The sequence below is a fragment of the Rhinolophus sinicus genome, linkage group LG15 (genome assembly GCF_036562045.2).
Source record: "Rhinolophus sinicus isolate RSC01 linkage group LG15, ASM3656204v1, whole genome shotgun sequence".
Taxonomy (NCBI): Eukaryota; Metazoa; Chordata; class Mammalia; order Chiroptera; family Rhinolophidae; genus Rhinolophus; species Rhinolophus sinicus.
This window is the reverse complement of record NC_133764.1, coordinates 14,626,333-14,645,518: the sequence shown is the minus strand read 5'-3', so window position 1 is coordinate 14,645,518 and position 19,186 is coordinate 14,626,333. Positions and strand designations below refer to the sequence as shown.

General features: G+C 37.5%; 1 protein-coding gene across 1 annotated transcript in view; it reads right to left on the bottom strand.

The window, feature by feature from the left end:
* Positions 1-19,186, bottom strand: part of METTL16 (methyltransferase 16, RNA N6-adenosine) — a 70,411-nt gene that overhangs the window by 40,357 nt on the left and 10,868 nt on the right. Inside the window, exon 3 of the mRNA XM_019755521.2 lies at positions 1,975-2,174. Coding sequence (XP_019611080.2) covers positions 1,975-2,174 — 200 coding nt within the window. The remainder of the gene's footprint in view (positions 1-1,974; positions 2,175-19,186) is intronic.

Genomic DNA, 19,186 nt, shown 5'->3' with positions numbered 1-19,186 from the left:
ATTGAAAAAAAAAGTAACAGGCTCTGTACTTTGCAATCTAGTGGTAGACAAAGACATTAATCAATCAGACAAGTGAATATATAGTTAGAAACTAAAAAAAAAAAAAAAAGAAAAGAAAAGAAAAGAAAGCCACAAAGGAAGAAACATGGTTTTCTAAAGCTCATAATCAAGGAACTTGTCTTATGTTAAAAGGTCAGAGAAGGCTTTCCTGAGAAAATAAAGCTTGAGTAAACAACTACAATATTAATGCGAATAAGGTGAAGGTGGGGAAGTTCTACACAGAGGAAACAATATGTACAAAGGCCCAGGGGTCAAGGTGCCTTAACAGCAGAACTAAAGAAAAGTGCAGAAAACAAGGAAGACAAGCACATAAGATGAGGCTTAGCAAGGCCTAGGGAAGAGGGCAGGGATCAGACAATGGAAATCCTCACAGGCCAAGTCAAGGTTTTGGGTGCTTATAATGGGAAGCTATGAAAGTGTTAAAGATATGATCAGATATGGGTTGAGACAACTTTCTGGAGAATGGAATGGAGAGGCAACAGAGTGGGTGAGAACAGAGTAGTTGAGAAGCTGTTCTCCAGTCCAGGAGAGAGAATGGTGACGTGGACTGGGAAGGTGGCAGTGGAGATGAAGAGAAGTAGAGAATTTAAGAAATATTTAAGAGAGAAAATCAACAGGAAAAGGTGATAGACATTCTCAGTGAGAACGAGAAGTAAATATCAAGGATGACAGGGTGGATTGTGGTGGAGTCACTGAAATAAGGAACAAAGGAAGAGGACCAAGGTTAGGAAGAAAGAACATGAGTCTGGTTTTGGACATGGCAAAGTCTGAGATGTTTTTGAGATATTCAAGTTTCACATATATATGGGACTAGAGCTCAAGAAAAGTAAGCTGAGTTGGAGAAATATATAAATTTGTAGGTTATTTGTATGGAAGTGGAAAATAAAGTCATACATGTGGATCAAATTGCCTAGCAGTAGGGTGCTGAATAAGAAAAGGGCTAAAGACTGACCTCTAAGGATCTGCAATAGCTAATGGCCAGATACAGGAAAGTGAGCCCGGAGGAGGAAGAATGACTAGAAATGAAAGAGCAAAACCAGAAGAGTCTGGTGTCATGGAAGCCAATGGAAAAGGGTGCATAAAGGAGAAAGGAGCGGTCGATAAATGCTGCTGAAAAGGTCCTGTATGCAGAGGACTGAAAATACACGTACATGTTAAAGTTAAACTTTTACTACTAATAGGAAATTGTGTTTCCTATTAACTATACTTTATTTAGAAATAGGGTCACAGAGTTTTTAATTCAATTTTTCTCACAAAGGACTGGTAAAGGCCACAGGATTAAAATTAAAAATTAAACCGTATCAAATGAAAACATTGGCTATAACAAACATTTATAATTTGCAAAACATACGCTGGCTTCATTTCCTTCTGTATATCCACTTACTCTCTTAAATGAATCAAATGGGACCATCTTCTCTATTGTAGTTTACAATTAAGAGGACATCTTATTTTTAACTCAATGACTTTTTTCCCCTCCCTTTAATTTTGGATTAAATACCCTCTATGAATAATCATCTAAGAGGTCACTGAAAGTATTCAGGCCCACATGATCTTTTATTAAATAGCCATCCCTACAAAATCCCAATATGGGCACTACATGACTACCACCAAATAATTCAGAGTAAAAATGATACCCAGTAGATACGGACAGCAACATGGTGATCTGAAAAGCTAAGAAAACAAGAGCCTCACTTTTGTTCTGCCTCTCTCACCCCTTTGCTCCCTGTTTGGTGCTGACAATCCCTTCTCAAGAGAAATCAATAGCAGAAAAGCCCAGGTGTAGCAAATAATACCTGTAGCCAGCTTCTTTCACACAGCAAATACCCAGAAGAGAATTTTACAAAAGAATTTGACATTGCAAAGTGTGTGAAACTTATGTTTAGCCCCCTAAAAAAAGAATTTAAAAACATATACCTATGTCAATTCCTCTTCGGAGAGTACTTTTGTCAGAGTCCTGATGACCAATCAGATCTTCTACCCAATGAATATAGTTGAGTCTCAAGGGAACTGTGGGAATTAGTCTCTCCAATGGAATATCAATAGAAAGTCCAAAATCTTCCTTTAGGAGAGTACAAGTCAGAGCTCTGACTGCTTCAGGGTCTTTAAAATTAAGACTGAGGGGTGGAAAAAAGTAAAGCCAATTAGTAAGGTTCGCTATGCTGTACAAGTTCTATGGCAGCCAGTCAATACCAAACACCCATTTGAATTTCCTAGGAGACCACACGTAAATAGCTGTGTAGAATATGCAACACAGTGGCATATGCACAGAGGTATCCAACACACGTACAGTATATGACACGCAGTGTATATTCCCACCCAAGACACTGCCTTTTCATACATGAGAAGCATAGAGGACAAGCGTGCCTCCATTCCAATCCCTGCCTGATTGTCTCCTTACTTAGTTATGTGACAGCACAAGCTGAGCACTGTTTCTTCAGCTGTAAAATGGGAAGACTGGTGCCTACATCATAGCGCTGCTACAAGATAATCTGTGAAAAGCACTTAGCAGAGTAATGACCAGTACACAGTAACTATTTTAGAATGATGGCCATTTTTACTATTATCAATTAACATGATTTGACATTAGCATTCTTTGAAAATCAAACTTATAAGTGGAAAGAAAGCAGAAAAAAATGTTTAATAATGAAAACAGGATATGATACTTAAATATAACAAATATTACAGACATCAAATTTAAAATGTGACTACTTTTAGCAGCTACATTGAGGTATATTTACATACTATAAAACTCACCTAAAGTATACAATTCAACAGTTTTTAGTATATCCACAGAGTTGTGCAACCATCACCACATCCAATTTCAGAACATGTCCATCACCCCAAAAAAGAAAGCCATGCCCATTTGGAAGTCATTCCTTGCTTCTACCCTCAGCTCCAGGCAATTACTAGTGTACTGTCTCTATAGATTTGCCTTTTGTGAACACTTCATATAAATGGAATCATAAAATGTGTATTCTTTTTGTCTGGATTCTTTCACTTAGCCCAGTGTTTATGAGGTTCATCCATGATGCAGCATGTATCCGTATTTCATTCCTTTTTATGGCCAAGTAATATTCCATTGTATGGATATTACTGGATATTTGTGGTTTGTTTATCCATTCACAACCTGATGGTCTTCTGAATTGTTTCTACTTTTTGGCTACCATGAACAACACTGCTATAAATATTCATATATAAGTCTTCATATGAATGTGTTTTCATTTCTCTTGGGTAGATACCTAGGAATGGACCACATAGGATATTTAAGTTTAACTTTTTAAGAAACGTGTGCCAATGTAACTATTCTGATGTTCAAATGCTACTAAAGTGAAAATCTTAAAAAGAAAACCAACAGATCATATTTATAAATAGGGCAATGAAAAGAGAGCAGAAAACTAGTAGATGGGACTGAACTATGAAAGGTAAAAAGAGCTTTAAAACTAGTATCTGCTCAGAATTCTGGCCTAAAATTGTATGGTCAGACAACTGGCTATCCTCAAACAACTTCTTTTCTGTTCCATTCTTGGTCATCAAATGCCCAATCATTTTGAAAAGCTCAATACACAATGCTTGAGTGCCAAGATAGAAGGAGGAATGCTCTAGCCACCTGGTTACCATGGAAACTTCAGGTAGTACCATGGACCCAAGCGCCTCCATCACCCACAGCTAAAATGTTCTAGTATGGGAGTTCAGAAACTTGGACTCTAATTTTGGTTCTGCAATCAACTAGCCATGAACTTAGTCACTTCAGTTCTTAAGTATCACTTTCTTCAACTGTAAAATTAAGGGATTGGACACAATAATCTAAGGGTCATTCCAGGTAAAATTTTATGACTCTATGAAGAATATTATGAACCTGTGCTATGGTAGTCATTTAAATACTTATAGAGCGAATTATGGAGACATGGAACAATGGAAACAGTTTCTGAAGACAGATATAATAACCAAACAACAGTAAACATTTCAATAACCCTTCTCTCTGACCTCATAAAAAATTGTTCTTCTGCTACATAAACATACAGTAACACTATTAAATACATATGAAAGAATATACAATCAGTGGTTGTTACATGTTACTCTTTAAAAAAATATTTAGAAAAACACAACTTTAATTGGTAGCCAAGTAAAAGAACTTGTGAAAAGAGGGATAATGTGCAGGATTTGAGTTCAGGAATATAGATTTGTTTGTTATCTATATAAAAATCGCATTCCATACTTGAATATAACTGTTTCTTGTGACCTTTAAGAATGCTTCAGGGAACGAACAAACAAAACAGAAACGAACTTACAGATACAGAGAACAGACTGATGGTTGCAAGATTGGAGGGGGATTGGGGAGCTGGGTGAAAAAGGAATTAAGAAGTACAAATTGGTAGTTACAACATAGTCATGGAGATATAGGGTACAGCCCTTACATATATTTGAATGAAGAATGCTAGGGTAAAGCGTGGGCAATGTACGCAGGCAATAATATTATAATAACTATGTATGGTGCCAGGTGGGTACTAGACTTATTGGGGGGATTGCTCGCTTTGTAAATTATATAAATGTCTAACAACTATGCCATACACTTGTAACTAATATAACATAATATTGAATGTCAACTGTATTGAAAAATAAAAATTAATTTTTAAAAAAAGTGCTTCAAGGCACGAATTTATGCAGGAAAAAATGGAAGAGATTAAGAACAAAACTTGAATATAATCTACAGAAAACAGAAAGAAAATAGCTACAATGGAATCTTAAGAGATACAGTAAGAGCCTAGAAGCAGTGACACTGCCATAGCAATGAGCATACCTAGTGTTCCAGAACTTGGTTTCCAAATACCACTCCCCACTGAATGGAACTGGAGCTCCAGGTCTGAAGGGGCTCCCACTAGCCAAACCTGGGACAAGCTGAATGAAGAATGCTAGCAAGGGATTATAGACCATAGAATAAGTCCTTGAGTCCATACTTACATAAATAGATAAACACAGGGAGAAAGGACAGCTCTTACTTACAGTGGAATGACAACAAATTAGAAGTAATGAAGGAGTTAGACATGGCAATTACCATGCTAGTAATTGTCTCAATTAAGAATCACCAATGGATGCTAAAACGAGTAGGTAAAAGTTTCATGAGAAATAGAATACTACATAGTCTCAAAGCATTGCCCCACAAAGTATCAATTACAAATATTAACTCTACAATGAAGAAATCTGATGGATACCACCTAACCAAGTGATTGAAGTTAACACCACTGATCATGGGACAAACTGAAATCATATGCTTCAATGAGACATTGAGAAGGACAAGAGGACAAAGACAACAAGACTTTAAAAAGCATGCAAAATGAAATAGAATTCAAGAATGAGATGGTGGTGATGATTATACAATCTTGTCAATATACCTAAAAAGCACTGAATTATATAATTCAAAAGGGTGAATTTTATAGTATGTGAGCTATATAAACAAATGAAATGAAAATGAACAAGAAGTTTTTAAAAATTAGAGAAAAAGTAATAAATAGGGGAGAGGTAGATAATGGAGACCTCCTCATACACATAATTGGTGTTGCTGAATAAGAGAACCAGAGGAGGAAGTAGCACAAAGAAACATTCAAAGATATGATTCAAGATAATTTTCCAAAAACAAAAGATTCACTATGTCCCTAGAAAAACTGATAAAAAATTAGCAACACCAACACATACCCTAGAAAAGTTACTAGACTTCAAGGATTAAGAGAAAAAATCTTTTAGATATCTAGGCAAAAAAGTAAAATCAGCTATTGGGGGCCGGGGAGGGGGGGTAGCAGAGCAAAGGAGGCTGGCTTCAGACTTCCACATAACATTATTTAATAGAAGAAGACAAAAGAACACTGATTGCAAAGCTCTTTGGGGGGAAAAGAACATTACTCTGTTATTCAACAATTTTATACTCAACCAAATTATACTTCAAGTATAATAACAGATAAATATTTTTGAGCATACAAGAACTCAAGAAACATGGTGCCCACGACCCTTTTGTGAAAAAGTTCCTAACAGAAAAAGTTCAACCAATCAAGAGACAAATGAAGAAACTATGGCACAAGGACTATCCGTGAACACTGAAACTGTTTTAACCCGAGAGCTAATATTAAAACACCTGCGAACTGTGGCTACATGATAGAATGCAAATGTTTGTAAACCATTTAATGTACACATAGCTAAAATCCAGGAGGGGAAATGGGAAAGGAAAACGTAATTTAGTATGTTATTTCCTCATCTTTCACACATGGGGCCAAAGATTTTTTTCTAAAGTTGATAAATTAAGTAGCAGAGATATAAGCATATATTGAAAAATACAAACACTAGGGCCGGCCCGGTGGCTCAGGCGGTTAGAGCTCCATGCTCCTAACTCCGAAGCCTGCCAGTTAGATTCCCACATGGGTGGGCTCTCAACCACAAGGTTGCCAGTTCAATTCCTGGAGTCCCACAAGGGATGGTGGGCTCTGCCCCCTATAACTAAGATTGAACATGGCACCTTGAGCTGAGCTGTCGCTGAGCTCCCGGATGGCTCAGTTGGTTGGAGTGTGTCCTCTCAACCACAATGTTGCCGGTTTGACTCCCGCAAGGGATGGTGGGCTGCACCCCCTGCAACTAGCAACGGCAACTGGACCTGGAGCTGAGCTGCACCCTCCACAACTAAGATTGAAAGGACAACAACTTGACTTGGGGGAGAAAAAAAAACCACACACACACACACACACACACACAAAAATATATATATATATATATATATACACACTAGAAAAATTAGGAAAAATAATATAATCAAATAAAATCATGCGGTAAAGAAAAGGAAGATGCAAACCAGATCACGCAGTGTAAAGAAAAAAAAGCAATCAAAACACAGTATAAAACAAATGTGAAATAAATACATGTAAATAGTAAACTGTTATTGTAAGCCACAGAGTAAATCATAACCAAAACCAACCATAATAAAGTATGCTATAAACAAAAACTATGTCTAAAACAAAGTGATCCAGATCCAAGATGGTGGAGTACATAAACGCTGTGCTTGCCTCTCTCGTGAACACATCAAAATTACAACTAAATTGTAGAACAGTCAACATAGAGAACCATCTGAAGTCCAGATGAACAGAAGTCCTACAACTAAGGATATAAAGAAGAAGCCATGTTGAGGCAGATGACAGAAATGATGCTCAGGAGAGTAGCTTAAGAGACCTAATAAAAGAGCCGCCAGACACCCACTATGGTCTCCTCAAGTACCTGTGCCAGATCTTGACAAAAGTAGCCAAGTACCATGTGCAGAATCGCATGAATGTCCACAATCTTGCCACTGTATTTGGACTCAATTGCTTTGAAATAAACCTGTCTGGTGACTTACATGGAAGAAGTAAAGTGTGCCATCCGGGCTTGAAGGCATGAAAGAACAAGACCTCTGCAACATGATAATGGCTCAAATACTAGAAAATTATAATACCCTGTTTGAAGTAGAGTATACAGAAAATGATAACCAGGTGTGAAAACTGTGAGGCTCATCATAGTAAAAGAAGCCAGTTGTAAGAACTCCTTGCCCATCCTTCTAACAAAGACTTAGATAGAGACATGCAAAAACCATCTCCAAAAACCAAGATACCACAGTCCAGGAGTGAGGGGTTGATTCGGGCCCACAGGGTACCACAACCAGAGCTACCTGATGGTGTTCCTCAGGTCAGCCTGTGACTAAGAAAACCCTGCCGGGATGCCATGCAATCAGCAGGGAACGCTAGGGGGGCCAAACTGGTATCCAGGTTGGCATATTTCCTTCGTTTACACATTACATATTGCATTGTCTGCTCACATATGTAGGTATGTTTGTATGTATCTATCACTGGGGTCAATAGAATTCAGAACAGTAAAACTATTTAAAATTTAAAAAAAAAGTGATCCACACATTGAAAATTAAAGCTTATGCAAAAGTATACCAGTCAACTTTAAATAAAAAAGAAATAGCAGTCATGATCCTGTATGGAAAAATAATAATAACAATAATAATAATAATAATAATAATAATAAAGCATTACATGAGATAAAAAAGAAACTGCAGGAATGGTTAAAAATGCAAAATGCTGGAACAAAGTTAGGAGAATAACAATGCCAAAGGTAACTGACTTTACACTTAGCTGTGAATTGGTGACCTTTTAAAGACCAGTTTCTATAAAACAGTAGAAGTGTATGTTTATTGTACAAATATATGCTAGCAATGAAAAGTCTCACTAAAATACACTGTCTATTTAAAGGGGTGTTGATAAAAGAGTTAATCCATGGGCAAGCAATCAGAACACATTTCTGCTTCACTCAGTGGCAGAGCAATTGCCTCAATTAATTTTCACACTAAAAAAAACAACAGTCGCACTACCTTTGTATTTCTTCCTCAATTAAAAGCAGTACAAACTCAGGTTCAACAAGATAAATAATGTACAGCAATGAAAAGGTATGAAATCTATTAAAAACTTTATTTTTAATTCTAACAAGAATATTATATTTTTATTCCCGTGAAATCAGTCAAGCATGTGAAAAAGATGGGCCACTTCCATTTCTTCAGTGAAACAGCAATGAGAGTTCATTTTTACACATGGAAAGAAGTTCACATCTGAGTATGATACTAAGGCATTCAAAGAAATTCACAGTCTTTATTCTATAATAGTCCAATCTATTTCTAAATTTCATTGCTAAGCACACAAAAGAACTACATCCCAATATGTCTATGTTCAAAGCCTTAAAATCTGAAACGTAAAATTTCAGGATTTTTCTATCAAAGGAACTAGATACCTTATAAAATAAACTTGAACATTATTACCTAAGACCAGTACATATTGACATAATTACTGTCCTACAACTTCTGAATGTCATTTTGCACTGGCATTTTAAATAAAATTTGTGAAAATCAGGGATTGTGAACTCAAATATTTACAAAGTGCTACTCAAAATGCCAGGCCCTGACAAGACATGGAGCTTGGGCTGGAATGTGAATCAACACATTGAAGAAAGTCACGCAACCAGAATGTCTGCTGAAGTAAACGTGTGGTGTAAGGTCTTTATCTCTGGAGAGTAACAAAGAGTTTGTGGCCGAGCAGACAATTCAGCGACCACTTTCAGCAGCACTATGCCAGGTGACACCAGATGACACGAATGACCATCTCAAAGGGTATGGCCACCACTCCGTTCTAGGTAATTAATGCCAAGTGGGTTTACCTGCCCAGTTTTGCCAAATTTCTAAAATTCTCAAGTGAACCAGCCACCCATAATTTTATATGAAATTTCCCCGATTCCTAAAAATCTACGTGGGTAATAAACAACTGCAAGCCTTATACAACTCAGAGGCTGACAAGTTGTACCCTCTATTGTAAATAGTAGAATTTTTTTAAAGTTGGGGCATTTGGCCACTTCACACTTTTACAGATGAAGTATAAAAATGTTTCATTCTCTTTGTGTACTACTTTGTCCAACGGAGTTCTATGGAATAGGTTAGAATTTTTAAGAAGTGAGAGCTAGCATTCATTCCTTTATTCATTCAACATACTTGTTATATGTCAGCTATGTGCCAGGCATTGTGTAAAATGCTGGAGATATTGCAGAAAGCAAACAGACACAACCTCACCTTTCATGAAGCTGACCGTCTGGTAGAGCAGGTATTAACTCAAGAATCACTCAGACACATGTAAAATGATCACTGTGATAAATACTGCAAAAGGTAGGTAAATACAAGGTGCTATGAAACCTATGTAGTAAGTGAACTGCCTTAGGAAAGTCCGAAAAGGCTTCCCTGAGGAGGCAACTGAGCTAAGAACTGAGAGTAGAATAACAATTAACATAGAAAAACTAGGGGAAAGGAACATGGCATTCCAGGGTCTCAGGTAAAAAGAACTGCAGGTACAAAGACCCTGAGGCAGGAGAGAACTTACGGGAAAGTCCAGGTACTGACAGACAGCCAAAGAGTCTGCAATGCAGAGGGCAAGGTTCAAGATGCATAGTTCAAGATGAGGCTGGAGAGGAAGATAGGGGCCAGATTATGTAAGGCCTTATAATTAGGATAACTATATAAATTTATCATCTAATCCAGGACTCTTTCAAAAGTGAAAGTAAAAGCTATTATAACCACACCAGATAATCATAATCTATGTTAAGGTTTTAGGTCTGGCATGGAATAAGGAAGGACTAGCCTGGAAGCAGAGATGCTAATTAGAAAACAATTGTTGTATTTGAGTTAAGAGGCTGGATAAAGGTGGCAGTAACAAAGGCAGGGATACGTGAAAGGGATTAAGAGCTATTTAGGAGGGAAAATTTACAAGATGTGGTGATGGACTGATATGTGAGGGAGGGAGGACGCGTTCACCGTCACAGACGTCTCCTATGCGTCTGTATTGTTCAACAGGATAGGCAGTGCCAGTCACTGAAAGTGGGAACTCTGGCAGAGAACCATTTTTGAGGAGCAATATTATAACTCTGAGCTGTATCTGAGACACCTAAGTAGAGATATGAGGTAAGCAGTGATCTCTAGATACAGAGCTCAGAAAACTGGGCTGGAGAAATAGACATGTAAGTGACGTGCAAACCAACAAGTGAGGCCCTGGCATAGAAGAGAGTGCTTCAGGAGAAAATACACAGTGAAAAGAAAAGAGGTGAACATTAAGCCCTGAAGCAGCCTTTAGTGGTTGTAAACATGATCATTACAGAGGAAGTTACAAGGAGACAGAAAGGGTGGAAGAAGGAAAACTAGAAGAGTGTGGTGCAGTGCCAAGGAAGCCCAGGGAAGAGGCTGCCCCTGAGGGAGAAGCGTGAGCAGAGTGACCTGTTTCTCAGAAGCCAACTGAAGAACCGAAACTGGACTTAGTGACATGAGATCACTGGAGACCTTTTCAAAAGCTGCTTTGGTCGTGGTAGAATTAGAAACTACCCTGGAATGAGCTAAAGATTAAGGATGTTGTGACAAAAAGGAAGATAGTAAATACAAACAATTCTTTAAGATGTTGAATTGTATAAGAAGAGAAGTGAGGCCATGAAAGCGACAGGGTTGATGGAGTGGTTTTACTAATTTTTTAATGGAAGACTTAAACATGTTTCGAAATCAATGGGAAATCACAAAGGCCACATATTATGATTCCATTTATACGAAATGTCCAAAACATGTAGACATGTAGACAGAAAGCAGATTGGTGGTTTCCAGAGTCTAAAGAGAGAGGAGTGGGGAGTGACTGCTAAATGGGTACCCAGTTTATTTTGGGGTGATGAAAATGTTCTGGAATTAGATAGTGGTTGTGAACATACAACTGTATACTTCAAAATAGTGATTTTATGGTATGTGAGTTATATATCTCAATTTTTTAAAAAGTCAAAGGGAAGAACCTAGTTGACAAAGAGGGATTAAATATTTAAGAGAAGGAATAGTGGACTGTGTCAAGTTCCTGACATGAGGGGAGGGTATGAGATCCAAAGCACAGATCGACTATTTAATTCAATTCAAATACAATAACAATCGTAATAATAATTAATAATAATTGGTTGTTGAACAGAACCAAAAGCCAAACCCATGGACTTCTGTTGTATTTTCCACCAACTTATTCCTCCCCATGACAGAGTTTAAGAATTTGTAAAAAAACAGTAACACCTCCATGGGTCAAATAAGCAACTCGATAGTAATGCACAAAAGCAAAGATCCTGGAACAGTGGAAATGATCATTACCAATAACCCTAAATTAACTAAATAACCCCAAATCCTACCTGCAAAATAGTAAGAAACTACCCATGCAGATCCCTGTCCTAAAGAAAAAATAACGAGAGAAAACCTGGTCATCCAAACACCTCTTTACCCTTTCCAAGTACAGTTAAGAGTATAGCAATTTTCTAGCACAGCCCAGGGACTTACCCTAACTTCAGTGAAACTTGAAAAAAAAAAAAAAATCCAACAGTCAGGGAAACAGCTAAATAAAGTTTTATATTACAAAAAAATTAGGAATGACCTAAAAGAAACAAGAGAGTTGGCTGAATACATCCACACGAGAACACTCTGCAGTCATTAAAAGTTGTAAGACTAAAAAAAAAAGAAGGTTGTAAGACTGGGTTGACCCACATATTCTTACATGAAGAGCGTTCCTTGATCCTTGATATATTAAAAAAAAACACCACAAAACTGTAAGTTTGAGTAAAAGCATATACATATATTATGATCACATTCTGGTAAAAATAAAACAAAAACAAAGCAAAAGATTGTGCGTGTATACATGCATAGAAAAGGTCTGGAAAGGTAAAAACCACCTGTAGATGTGGAAATGCACGGGTGGAGAGTAAGAATGGAGATTTTCACTCTCCTTATATTTTTGTATTATCTGAATACATTTTATATAATATCACCTTCATAACAGTGTTTTGTAACTACATGGAAAATGCTTATACTATAATGTCAAGGGGATAAAAATAAGTCCTATGTTGTATCTGTATCAAAATTACAACTACAAAAGTTACTATATAAGTACAAAGGCTTTACAAAGTAATTTGATCTCTTGGGGTGGGAGAACTGTGACTTTTTCCTTTTACATACACAACTTTACCGTTATAAATGTACTTAGAAAAGCTATATTTCTGTTATTCTCCCATTAACGGCTCTATATTGTCTGCATAATAAAAAACAATTCCTTTTTCAAAAAAGGAAAACATGTTCTTGGTTCTAGAGTACTTGTTTCTGTTGGAGATCAAACTGGGACAGTTCCCACGGTAACAGTAATCACCAAAAAATAATACTGCAGTTTGGGCATTAATTACATAGCGTCATGAAACATTTGGTGCAAGAGAAACAGCAACATAATTCATGTTTTTTCTTAGTGCCTTCAGAGTTCTTTATAGAAATAGTTCTGCTTTTCAAAAAAGAAAATATATATATACACATATATATATTCACTTTGATGGACCACTGCATACAATTTATTAATAAGGAACTACATCTTAATCACCAAAAAGTACAAGACATCAAGTAGAGGCTGGTCTAATTGAAGAAAATAAGCTGAAAATTCAACAAAGAGTTGATAGATTCTGTTAGCAAAATGAGTGTTCATTTTCTTATGTCTAAGAAAATACAGACACTACTACTCTGAGGGTTGGAAATCTTTTTGTAGGACAAAGTCTAGTCATCCGACTTTACTAGTTAAATATCTAGGTCACTTCAGCACCCTGGGACATTAAAAAATCCTGAACACAGGCACGATCTCCTTTTACTCTCCTTTCTGAGATCACAGGGACTAAAATTAGCTCTCACGTGGAAATTAGCAATTTATTCCATCAGTCTTTGTTGTTTGTTTAACACATCCGGCTTCACAAAATAGACTATTGTCAACAGGCTCATATCAGATTTCCCCAGAATGACTCCCGCTCTGCTGCTGCTGAATACAGCATTACCATCATAGATGGCATTCGGAAGGACACATCTGTGGCCCATGGTTAAAATAGCCAGCATTCTAACACTGCAGAGGCTGACCCTGATGTAACAACAAAGGCTGAAGCCTCCCGGCTTTACTCCAACATGGGTTTCTAGTCAGATCTTCACTGAATTGCTAAAAATGGTACAGTCACAGGTGTGACAAAGCCCTTCAATGCTCGGTCTTTGGTGTAAAAACAAATCAGTTGAGTGTCACACTCTATTCAAACTCAACTGACAGGGTTCAGGTAAATGGCAGAATGTCCCCATGGGGCTGGTAACTGTAAAAAGCACAAACAAAAATCTAATTGCAGTGGTCAGATATAATTATAACAAGTAGTGACAGGCACAGGGAAGAAAAACAGAGAGAAATGACACCAACAACCCTCTTCAATTACACCAGGCATCATAACAATGAGAAAACCTATCATTTACTGTCCACACGTTGCCAGTGACTGCATGCATTAGTGCTAGACTGTATGACAACCATCCACAGTATGGCATTTATCCCTCTTTTTTAAAAAAGGAGGACATTCAGTTTTAGTACAGCTAAGAAAATTATCGAAAGCCTCACAGCTGGTCAATGGCACCCTCAAGACTGGTCTTAAGGATGACTCACTCAGAAGTGCCCCCTCTTTCCATGCCACACCCCACTACCCTTAAGAGTTGAGCAAACAAACGACACGGTCAGTCCCTCTCAGAGCTGATGTGTTGTCTGATAGTCCTTTCCCGTCTTTAGCTGGGTTTATATCTGGACCATTCTTTTTCATACATCTCATGGAGTGAAATAAAAAGCCATTATAAAAATAAAGCACATTCTATCAATGCAGACGATCATCAACGTCTCCTACCTGAGTAAGTAGAAATGGGATAACGTCTATGAACAGCTAGGTCATTTACACTAAAAAAAAGTCCATCTCCCCTCTCCTACATCTATCACAGATCCCTCCTAAATATGCTATAGGGCCAACTAATAAATAAGTTCACGCTGCTCCCTTCTTTAAAGAAGAGGAGGTTCTCCTCAAGCTTGCCTTAACTCTCTTCCCATCCCTTCACAGACAAGCTTTTTTCCTTTGAAAAACATTTAAAAATTACTTTTTAATTTATTCCAAAAACAACCACTTTGAACATTAAAGCTCATAACCTTTTAGTCCCTTTCCATGCACAGCATACCAGTGCTGAAATTTTGGTTTCAGTTTGAAACAAAATTATCATGTTTTATAATCTGCAACATCAATCAATAGGCTACGTGGTATTCCACTGTACAGGACTTCATTCTAAGAACCCACAGTACTGGATTCTGTCAGTATGCTTTTTAGAACTTTCAAGGTTGCAATTCTACCAGCATTTTACCAGTCTGACTATATCATTGCCATGGATATTGTAATATTTCACCTTTGCTAATTTGGTCCACTTTCCCCCCTCTCTTGTGAATTACCTGTTTTTATCCTTTACGCTATCTATTAAGACTTCTTTCCTTTTTCTTATTGTCTTATAAGAGTTCTTTATATAAAGGAAGCTAATACTTTATCATATACTGTAAATATTTATATTGTTTCATCACCTTTTAATTTTAGTTATTTCCTGATATGTATAAGTTTTTACATCCTATGTACTAATTAAATCCACCTTTTCTTTTATGAATTCTACTCTTGGAGTATGCTTAGAAAGACCATTACTACACCTAAAGTTATATAGTCATTCACTCACATTTTTTTTCACGTACTTAAATATATATATTGAAATAATTAAACCATCAGGAATTTCTCTGTATGACTTAAAGAGAATCTAATGCACGCTCCCGATGGCTGTCCCAATTGCATTTATTTAAAATAAACTATTGAAAAAAAATTCAATTACTGTCTGTCTCACCCCTAATGACCTGAAATGCTACCCTTATTCTACACTATAGTCTTTACATGGTGGGGTGGTTTCTTACGTTGGAGTCAAGTTCCAACGTAAGCAGATAAAGTGAAAATCCAGTATGGTCAAAATGACACGGCAAAATCTCTTTTGTCATACACAGCACTGTGAGATATTCACATTTTGAGAAACACACAGGAGTCGAGACTGATTAAGGAAGGAAGAAATACCCTGCCCACTCTGCACTCCCTCTGGGAGGTACCCTGTGGAGTAGAATGACAGGCAGCAATCATCCCACAATTTAATGTGCACATGCGATGGTTTCTGCTGTTTAGACTTAAGTGTGTTTCCGAATGCCACTCTGCGTGGGAGAACTGATAGCCCATTCTTACTCCAACACTACTATACTAATATTTTAATTACTGTGTCTTCACAATATATGTAACTATCCTCTGGGAAAGCTTACACACTTACACCTCGCCATCATCCATCACTGTTTTATAACATTTGCTCTCAACATCTTTTCTTTGTACTTTGGAAACATTATGTCACTTATGCTCCCAAAAACACTTATAGGGATTTTTACTGGGGGAAGAATCAACATTTTAACCATATTGAATCTCCCCATTCAGAAACACAGCATCTCCCTAGATTTGTTCATGTCTTCCCCAGGCCCCAGGGTAACTTTGTTGTTTCACCCCCACAGATCTTTACGTATTTTTTGCCAAGTTCCTGCCTATTTCTCTTTGCTATTGTGGATGGAATCTTTTATTGCAACTATATTTTTCAACTAGTTTTTGGAAAACTATCAATTTTTGTTGTATTTATTTTTATGTCTTATATTTTTAAAATATTTAAATGCACATTTTATTCAGTAACCTTGTTTATTTAAATTTTTTAGACGATTCTCAAATGATTTTCAGGTAGACAATAATTAAGTCATCTGTAAAATATCATAATTTTCTTTTTCTTTCTAATATTTATAATTTAATAAATAAGGAAAGCAGTAGACTGAGCCAGAGAGTGTTCTGGCTAAGTCACTTCATTGGGTTATAAGCCTGTGCAAGTTATTTGAAAAAAAAAAAAAAAAATGTATTTTGTAGGTTAAAAAGTTCTAAATACATCATTAAATCAAATGTATTGACTACATTACTTAGCTCCTCTATCAGCAGTACTTAAGCTTTTGGGGGGTCAATGACCCTTTTAAAAGTGGAGTTCTAAATTATAGGTTAAAGTTTTGAACACTATCTCCTTAAGAAAAGGAATACATAAAAGGTATTTTTATCTAATTTGTCTTTGAAGTATTCAGGATCCTCTGAAAGTCCCTAAAGGCCATTGCTCTCTGTTTATTTTTGGTTGCCAGTATTAACCAAATACTCTTTGGTATTAACCAAAATAACTGTTTTTAGTATTAACCAAGAGACTGGTGAACAGTTAACGGTATTTCTAACCAAGTATTGCTACCTGGTTAGAAATACAAAGAAAAATGTCTTCGAATTATATCAAAGACTTTTTAAAAGGTATTTGTTATATTTTTCAAAATGTGAAAAGTCTTCATTTTTATTTACTTTGTGTGTGTGTGTGTGTGTGTGTGTGTGTGTTTCCAGGACCCATCAGCTCCAAGTCAAGTAGTTGTTTCAGTCTAGTTGTGGAAGGCGCAGCCCACAGTGGCCCATGTGGGGATCGAACCGGCAAACTTGTTGTTAAGAGCACCGCGCTCTAACCAACTGAGCCAACCGCCCGCCCAAAAAGTCATTTTTAAATTTTCACTGAAAGGTACTTATCAATATAAACAAGCAGCTTTTCCAACTTGATGCTTTTTTGCCTTCTATTTAACTTTTTCTGATTTGAAGGGAACTCTCACTTGCCTAGTATTTTTGCCCATCCCTTTTTCATTTATCTGTGATTTTGTTGTAGGTATGCCACATGTAAATGGCAAATAGATTTTATGGAGGAATTATTCTCATGTATTCAACAACTATTTATTGAATGTCTATTACTTGCCAGACATCTTTAACTCATTCAGAAATATTGCAATAACAGATATGTTTGGTCAGCTCTGAGTGATTTTTAAAAAAAATATAAATCTTAAAAATCCTCCTCTCGTTCTTCAATGTCTGAGCAATCAAGTCCATTCCATGTCCATGCTATGAAAGGCTCTTTGTGACCTGTTCTGCTTTCTTTTCAGTCTTATCTTCTTTTAGTCCCCGACCTGCTATCCTAAATCCACTTCCGCCCCATCTACATGCAGTTCTCCAAACTTCCCATGCCGTTCACAAAATTCTATTTTCTATACTTAGAATACTTCCCCTGCTTCTATTCATCCTTCAGTATTCAGTTCAAAGACCCAGGGCCTTCATTAACACCACCCCCATATCACTGCGGTGTCCCTCTTCAGACTTCTATTTTCAATGGCCTACAAAATACTCCACTTAAATATCCCACAGACTTCTCAGATTCCATATGCCCAAGTTGAAAATCATCTCCCCCAAACCAGCTCATTCCCCCTTGGTCCCTCCTTCAGTAAATCCCACAACCCTCTATTCTTGCTCTTGCTAAGTTGGAATCCCAAACACCACACTTGGCTCAGACTTCTTAATTTCCACGCTGTCCTGATAAACCCATGAATTTCTCTTACATTCACCCAGTGACCTCTATCCCTACTGCCTCCACCTAGTCCTGCCACCAGTACAGAGCTAATCTGCATGATTGAAATCATTCCCTGCTTACTTCCCTAACCTCGTCTTAATTCCCCCTGCAATCCATCCTCCACGATGCCCCTAGAATACATCTATCTAAACACAATTCTGACCACGTTATTCCCCTGCTTGAACAATTTAGTGGGTAAGGGAGATGGGTAACTCTGAGTACACAAGAACTCTCTGCACCAAGTCCTTAAGATAAATTCTAACTCCTTACTGGGCCTTACAAAGTGCGGCGACCATCATCCTCTCCAGCCCCATCTCCTGGTGTCTGTCTATGGCATCCTTGTGCTCAACTCTTCCAGTTCCCCTACTACTCTGCTCTTTGTACACGCTACTGTGTTTCCCCCAAAACAAGACCTACCCCCAAAATAAGCCCCAGTTAAGATCGTCAGCCAGACGGACACATTTAGTACGTTATGATGATGTTCCAGAAGATGACATGACTATATTTGAATAAATGTAGATTTTGTACATGAAAAAAATAAGACACCCCCTGAAAATAAGCCCTAATGCGTCTTTTGGAGCAAAAATTAATATAAGACCCGGTCTTATTTTTGGGGAAATATGGTGTAAGACCCGGTCTCATTTTTGGGGAAACACAGTGTAAGACCTGGCCTCATTTTCAGGGAAACACGGTGCTCCCTCTGCCCCTCTGCCTGCAACACTCGTCTTTCTACCTGGCTAACTCCTACTCAGTCTTCAGAACACAACCAGGACACGCTTCTGTTTCAAATGATTCTCTAAATCCCAAAGTCGGGGTCAGATCACCCTTCTATGCGAGGCCACTGCACACCCCACCAATTTGGCCACATTGAGAAATATCGGTTTCAGAAATACCAAATAAGGTTAACTGCTTGTTTATTTGTCCACTTCCCCTACTAGGGTGGTAAGCTCCAAATATGGCAGTGACTATGCTTTTCTTCTATTTCTTTTCCTATTGTTTAATCTGTAGGCAAAACATTTAGGAAAAACTGGGCTAGTTTGGGGAGGAGTGAGAAGTGGTGGGAGAAATGAAGCAGGGCCTTGTTGGCAGCCCCACAGAAGAGGCCTCTCCAGGTCCCCGGCCCAGCCTCACCTTTACTTGACCTACCTATAGCTTAACAATCATCAACCCCCTGTGGCTTGA